At 43.7% G+C, this 6,698-nt stretch overlaps 2 protein-coding genes across 2 annotated transcripts in view; both read right to left on the reverse strand.

Annotated features, from left to right (window-relative positions):
• The window catches only part of SUMF2 (sulfatase modifying factor 2), a 4,014-nt gene extending 3,894 nt beyond the window's left edge, over nt 1-120 (reverse strand). Inside the window, exon 1 of the mRNA XM_010193784.1 lies at nt 60-120. Within this exon, the coding sequence (XP_010192086.1) occupies nt 60-120 (61 nt within the window). The remainder of the gene's footprint in view (nt 1-59) is intronic.
• An 851-nt stretch (nt 121-971) lies between these two features.
• CCT6A (chaperonin containing TCP1, subunit 6A (zeta 1)) overlaps nt 972-6,698 on the reverse strand; it is a 6,882-nt gene continuing 1,155 nt past the window's right edge. Inside the window, exons 2-13 of the mRNA XM_010193785.1 lie at nt 6,435-6,569; nt 5,626-5,799; nt 5,353-5,456; nt 4,534-4,644; nt 3,738-3,897; nt 3,541-3,623; nt 3,105-3,201; nt 2,563-2,710; nt 2,113-2,246; nt 1,896-1,998; nt 1,506-1,578; nt 972-1,328 (exon numbers count right to left, since the gene is read on the reverse strand). Of these exons, the coding sequence (XP_010192087.1) occupies nt 1,256-1,328; nt 1,506-1,578; nt 1,896-1,998; nt 2,113-2,246; nt 2,563-2,710; nt 3,105-3,201; nt 3,541-3,623; nt 3,738-3,897; nt 4,534-4,644; nt 5,353-5,456; nt 5,626-5,799; nt 6,435-6,569 (1,395 nt within the window). The 3' untranslated portion in view covers nt 972-1,255. The remainder of the gene's footprint in view (nt 1,329-1,505; nt 1,579-1,895; nt 1,999-2,112; nt 2,247-2,562; nt 2,711-3,104; nt 3,202-3,540; nt 3,624-3,737; nt 3,898-4,533; nt 4,645-5,352; nt 5,457-5,625; nt 5,800-6,434; nt 6,570-6,698) is intronic.

Raw genomic sequence — 6,698 nt, forward strand, 5'->3', positions numbered from 1 at the left:
TGCAGGGGGATAATTTGAGGCCCCCCTCCGAGCAGCAGCACCCACCGGCCCGCACCCACCCCACGGAGCGCGGCTGCCGCCCAGCACCCAGCAGCAGAGCAGGGCCCGGGCCAGCGCCATCCCCGCCTCTGCGGGGAACCGCGGCGCCCCCCCCCACACCCGGAAGAGCTGCGGGAAGGCGGGAAGCGCTTCCGGTTCCTGCAGGGCCGGAGGGCGGCCCGGCCCTGCCTCACACCGGGAACGGCACCGCGCGGGTTTTAGCATCTCCCGACTGGGTTTCTTTTATTTTAAGAAAAAGGATAACTTTCATAACGTAGCAACGATGTTCAAAGTCTTTTCCAACCATAACGAATGTCTGGTTTGATGAAGCCTCCTGCTATCAGGGCCGGTAACAAAACCACCACACACCAAGCAGGGGATTTTTTTTGTTGCTGTTTTTGAGGTTGTTTTGTTTTAAAAGGTTGCTTTTTTAGTCATTCAGCCAGCCCCCTGTGCTTAGGGAAGAAGGCTCCCATGTGTTAACTACCAGGGATGAGGGAAAACCACTACACATCCCCCTCCTGTAAACCCAACCACCTCACGGTCTGCTTGAGCTGAGGCTGTGTTCGCTGGTAGCCATCCATAAAGCATTAGAAATCTACAGGTGCATTGCAACAGGGATGACAACACAGAACAAATCTTTCCACACACTTCCAGATGCTGTGGAGTACATTAACTCACTGGGTTACAATGAAGTAATTGGCTTAGCAGCTTTACAGTGGACAAATTCCAGGCCTGAACCCACACCCCTCCAGAAGCAGAGCCTGGAGCAGTGTTTTTGGGAACACGCTACCACGGCACATTTCAGAAACAATAATGAACTCTCACACACAGAGCTGGGAGCCAGAAACTGCAGCTCAAGACCTGCAGCCCTTGGCCGCGAGCAGAACGTTCAAGGAAGGTAAAGTTTTAAATAACCGACGCACACAAAGCACAGAACGTAACGGTTTATTGGGTAAAAAGGAAAGCAACTTCAGTTGTGCACTTCAGTGAAATTAAAAATAAATAACTGATTCTTTTAGAGCCAAATATTTGAGTAGTTGCTAATATTTTGAGTGGCCATATTTACCAAAGAGGGGCTGCTCGTTACAGCAGAGTAATTTCCATTGCTGGGAAAATCCACTACGGCTAAGAAAAAAGAGCGCCTTCAGGTGGATTTCTGATATTCCACGGGGCAGTAGCAGAGCTGGCCACCGTCAACAGCAGCAGATCCAGCTCAGCCTTTAAGGGAGGACATTCCAGCTCGCATTATTTCATCCACCAAGAGAATGTTGTTGGCGATAACCGTGCTAGAAATATTAAACAAATTTTGTTAGGATATCCATTTTGACACAGTTCAAGGAAGACTCCGCTTAATTTCTGTCTTTCGAGGCAGCTTCCTCTACGTGGAGTCCCTTGATCCCACACCATTACTCAGTTTCAACAATCAAACACCCATTGCCAAGTGAAGATATTGTAACACTTACCATGAATGAAGCAGTTGTTTCTTGACATTATAATTATCCCAGATTCCGGCTGCTGCAGCTACCATGGGCTCACCTACAAAAGTAGTGTGAGTGACTTTAAGTCACCAGTTCACATAACTCAAAGTAAGACTTTCTGCTGTCTAACAGCTGATACTACACGCTACATCCACCGCAGTGTTACCGTGTGGTTTATCTCCACTACAAACTAAACCAGAATGCATTTAACTACTACACAGTGCCAAGCCTGACTGCAGCAGCACCTGCAAGGCATTTTGCACTGCTTTTTATGAAAAAATATATTCTTTTCTGCATTCAGAGCAACTTTGTTCTCCAAGGAGCTAAGGCACGAGTTTACTAGAGCATCATCCCGTTATTTTAGCAAGTTCTTACCAGTGTTCAGATCGACCCCAGTGAGCTGCCCCGCTTCTGCATGCTCTGCCTGGACCTTCACCAGTGTTTCCTGGGGATCGTAACCGGAGTTTTGAGCGAGAACCTTTCAGAGACCAGAGACAATTCACGTTGTTCATTAAGAGACTTCCAGCAGCAAAAGCGATACGTCTTAAGTGTGCTTTAAAGCCACTTTATTAAATTCAGGAGTTCCTCATACCTTAGGAATGATGAGCAGAGCATCGGCAAAAGCCTGAACTCCAAGCTGGGCTCTTCCCTTTACGTTAGGTTTATGCTTAACAAGAGCATTCGCTACTGCCACTTCTAGGGCACCCGCTCCTGGGACCACACATCCTGCAAGGGAAAACTCCGTGTTGAGACTTCACAGTAAGCACCCATCCCAATCAAAACAGTTAAATTTTTAGTGTAGTTTGACCTTTTCCCTCATCCTTAAAGTGACAGCCTGTATCTGAGCTGGGAAGTTAGTTACAAAGTCATTATGTGTAAAATTCAGGGTGTAAGAACAGTAACTAAAGCACTTCACATTGAAATACACTCAGCTTGGTGTCCGACTGCATCACACACCAAGGGAGCAGATACAAAACGAGCTATTTTTGAGGTGGATCTCAACAGAAGATCCCTAACGCTGTTAAACAGAGCAGAGACTTACCATCCTCAATTGCGTTCTTAACAGCACGCAGACCATCTCTTACAGCATCCTTGATCTGAGTGAGCGTATGCTTGTTCGGTCCCCTGATCAACAGGGTAACAGAGCGAGGGTTCTCACATTTCTCAATAAAGGTGTATTTCTCTTCACCCTGAAATGCATGGTTGTGTGTTACTATCATACATTTGCTTAATCAATGTGTACACAATAAAAAACTGGACACCTTCAGACTCAGTTCTGCACTAACAGCACTTCAAGAAGTGATAAGCAGCAGCAGAACCTTATTTCTGTTTTCTCAATTTTGCAGATATCAAAAGCATAATATGGTAATAACAATAGGAAAACTCACTATAACAAGAGCAAATACCCAGGTGGAGTGGACACCGGGATGTGAAATGCCACCAGCCTTTCTTCACGCTCCAGTGTAGCTCTTAAAATACTTAAAAATCCATGCACAGACGTAAAGACAAAAAGAACAGCTTGCAGCAAGCAAGATCAGCAGCTGCGTATTTAACCTGGCCTCATGAGAGCAGAGCTGCACTCACCAACGTGTACTCGTAGACAAGCCCTGCCTGTCCCAGGCAGTCAGGACTGAGATCCTCCACAGAGTTCATGGCAGTACCGCCGCAGGCAAGGGTCAGTCTGAGAGAGAACAACATACAGCTTAGCATTTGCTGTGTAGTAAGTAAAATCTTAAGTCACTAATGTAACAACAGTATTTCAGCACATAGAACATCCCACTTCCTGGGCTTGGAACAGTTTGCTTAAGACAACTGAATCCTACCAGTAGCTCCAATTGCCATGTCAATCCATCGGCTGAACTGACACTGCTATGGTTTGTACAAACCACCCTGAGTTACACTGACCGCAGCTGGACAGACTGAAGCAGACTTTCTAGTCTAAGTCCTTGAAGGTGCATTCAACCCAGACTTGACTCACTGTTCAAGGTTATTTTACCCCCTTGTCTCCCCAGGAACTGACCTTTCCATGTTCCTCCTTTTAGCTCTCCGCAAAGCGACTATTCCTTCTTTTGCAAGTGCATCCAAGGAAAATGGGTCAATACCCTAGAAACAAAACAAGGTGACCATCAGGATAAAGAAAAAGGTAAAGCACATGACTTGCCAAGAATGCTAGCATTTCTAATTAATTTTTCTAGTTAGTTATACCCTTCATCTCACCTTCTGGTTGATTACAACAAATCCTTTATCTGAATCGCCACAGACTCTTCTTTTCAAGTCTATGATTTTGTTCACTCTGTCTTCAATGAACTTCCTTTCTGCCTTCACCAGCTTCTCTCTCTCTTCAGCACTTTTATAGAAGAATCCAGAGCTCACCTCTCTGTAGAGGAAAAAGCACAGAAAAAACAGTTAAAACAACTATCCTCTGTGCTGCAGAAATAAACTTAAGCATGAGGCATCAGTACTTTCAGCAACACTCAAAAAAAACCCCCAACAAAAACTCAGAACCAACCCTCCCTTCCCCGCCCCTAAAAACCTAACAAGAAACAACCCCAAAACCAGCATGCACTACACAGTTGTTCCTGCTCTCTAGTTCAGAGCTTTTCTGCTCACATTTGAAACTGAGCAAGCTCTGAAGTATATTTAGAATTATGCCCAGAAAAGGACAGACTTCCTGGGCTTTCTTCAATGAAACAACAAAATAAAAACCAGTACAAAGGTCTGCTTTTTAAAGAGATTTTTCCCAGCTATCAGCCACCCTTTTTCAAAAAAAGAACTGCAGAAGGAGCATCACCTCTTCCATTCCACCTCATACTCTACCTGCCTCAGTATAGAAGACCATGCAGTCTTTTTGGTTTTTATTTAACCACACCTTACATAAAAGTCTTTTAAGACACAAACGTTTTCAGCTTCTCACTTTGTTGCTGTTTACTTATTTTTATTTAACCACACCTTCAATAAAAGTCTTTTAAGACACAAACATTTTCAGCTTCTCACTTTGTTGCTGTTTACTTACGTTTTCTCATATTCTAGAGACACATTGCAAGTAAGAACATAAGCATCCTCCACTCTTTTCTTCATGTCAGGATGACGAGCACCGTGATCCAAAACCAGCCCCCTAATCAGCCTGGAAGATTAAAATGCATTTTGCACGTCAACATACACATACAGAACATGCACACTTTGTAGAAGCGCAGACCAGTGACAGAACTGACAGCACAACTGGTCAAACAGGAACTGCCTGTGCACTCCTGTTGGGAGTAAACAACGACCATGTATCCCCCTTCCAAGGGCATGCTCACTCTCATACGAAAAGCACACCAACCAGAGGGTGAAAAAAGGAATTTATTCTGGCATAGTGTCTGACTGCATTAGCTACTGAGGAAAGCTAGCGCAGAATTCGTCCATGCCACTGAGTTGGACAGAAGAGCCTATGGCCTATCCAACCAGTCGACTACAATCCACTTTCCATTTATCAAATGCCATTTTATCCTGGAAATGAACAGATACAAGCCTAAATAATCAAACCACAGACACTACTACCAAGAAAAAAAGTATATATTTAACATTGTTCTGTTAAAGTCTAAGCCAGTGTTGCTTTTTGCTATTCAAAAAAAATCTCTCATCCGGCAATCAAGTTCAGTGACGGGAGAACTGCTGCTGTCCAGATAATTTATGGCTGAGATCTGTATTTCTGCCTTTCATCCTCTCCTAAATGACTTTGCCAGTGGTAGCTTTCAGATACCCCAGTTCTTCTAAACAGAAAACAAAAAGCCTTGGCTACTCAGAAGCCAGGACTCCAAGAAACCAAAGCTCAAGGACACTCATTACTTACGTGGTGTCAGTTTCTGATTTGTGTTTCATCTCCATAATCTCTACCATGTGGAGGTCAATAGGCTCGCCTGGTTTTCTGACTATCAAAACAGAATCTACTACAGCCTGGAAGAGAGGGGGGGGGAACCCAAAACAACAAAACCAAAAGGACCATTAGTCTTCTAAAGTGCAAGTTCACATCATTCCACCCACCCTTCGCTCAAGCAACAACCACAGCAGGTTAAAATCTACACCTCCTCACACAAAATGAGGCAGAAAAGCCATGTACACTTGCCTCTGTTAGGATGTCAGCAAGCTCGGCATGAACTTTAGTGCGCAGAGATGTTCTGGCAACATCTATAAGTGTCTCCCTGTCCATTTCCTTGGTTACTTTGACCTGCTCCAAAACTTCAAGTGCTTTATCCTTTGCAATTTCAAATCCTTCCGCTATTATTCTAGGGTGCAAACCCTAATGCAAGGCAAGAAGAGAAATCATTAGATAACAGGAGACAAAATGGTACCTTTCCACAAGTGGAACCTGTGGTTTTAGCACTCCACATAATGTCAAAACATAGCAAATATGCATCCTACCAAGACAAGGAAATGTACTGTCCTTCTGAATACACGTAAAAGGAATGAAAATCCTTCCAATGCAGAGGAAAAGTACAGATTATTCTAGCACAGAATTAAAACCAAGGGAACTACGAAGCACACTTGGGTGTTCACTGTGCATTATGAATGAATTATTGTGCAACTTATATTACCCAAAACACCTAATAGCAGAGAAGATGTCCTTGTTAACATACAAGTAAAAGAAGCACTTTAACTCATACAGAACAGACAAGGGTAACAGCAGGTATCAGACGTAACCTTATTAAAATCTGCAGTATCCACAATAAGTGGTTTTGATCTTGAACAAGTCTCTTTTCCCCTTCAGCTTTCCCACATTTCACAAGTTTTGTGACACTCATTTTAAGCAGAAGTATAGATTTGTTTCCATGTTTAACTTGAGTACTAAGCATTAAATTAAACACAAAACAACTTGCATGGTATCAGACAGACCTTTTCACTTTTTCACCTACAAAAGAAATCCTGCACACATACCTCAGAAATATAGAGATCCGCCTGCTTCAGGAGCTCTCCAATGATCAAGACATTTGAGGTCGTACCGTCTCCGGTGATGTCATCTTGCGCTGTTGCTACTTTTGCTATCAAGGAGGCCGTGGGGTGTTGTATTTGCTAAACAAAAACGAGAAGCTGAGCAGTAGGTCTTACTGTTCTCGTACAAGAAGCAAGCAATCTGTAATCAGCTAAACAAAATACTTAAGAACTGGCTGAAAGTTTTCATGATTCACGTCAGTTCAGCAG

Source organism: Mesitornis unicolor, unplaced genomic scaffold (genome assembly GCF_000695765.1).
Source record: "Mesitornis unicolor isolate BGI_N332 unplaced genomic scaffold, ASM69576v1 scaffold4231, whole genome shotgun sequence".
Taxonomy (NCBI): Eukaryota; Metazoa; Chordata; class Aves; order Mesitornithiformes; family Mesitornithidae; genus Mesitornis; species Mesitornis unicolor.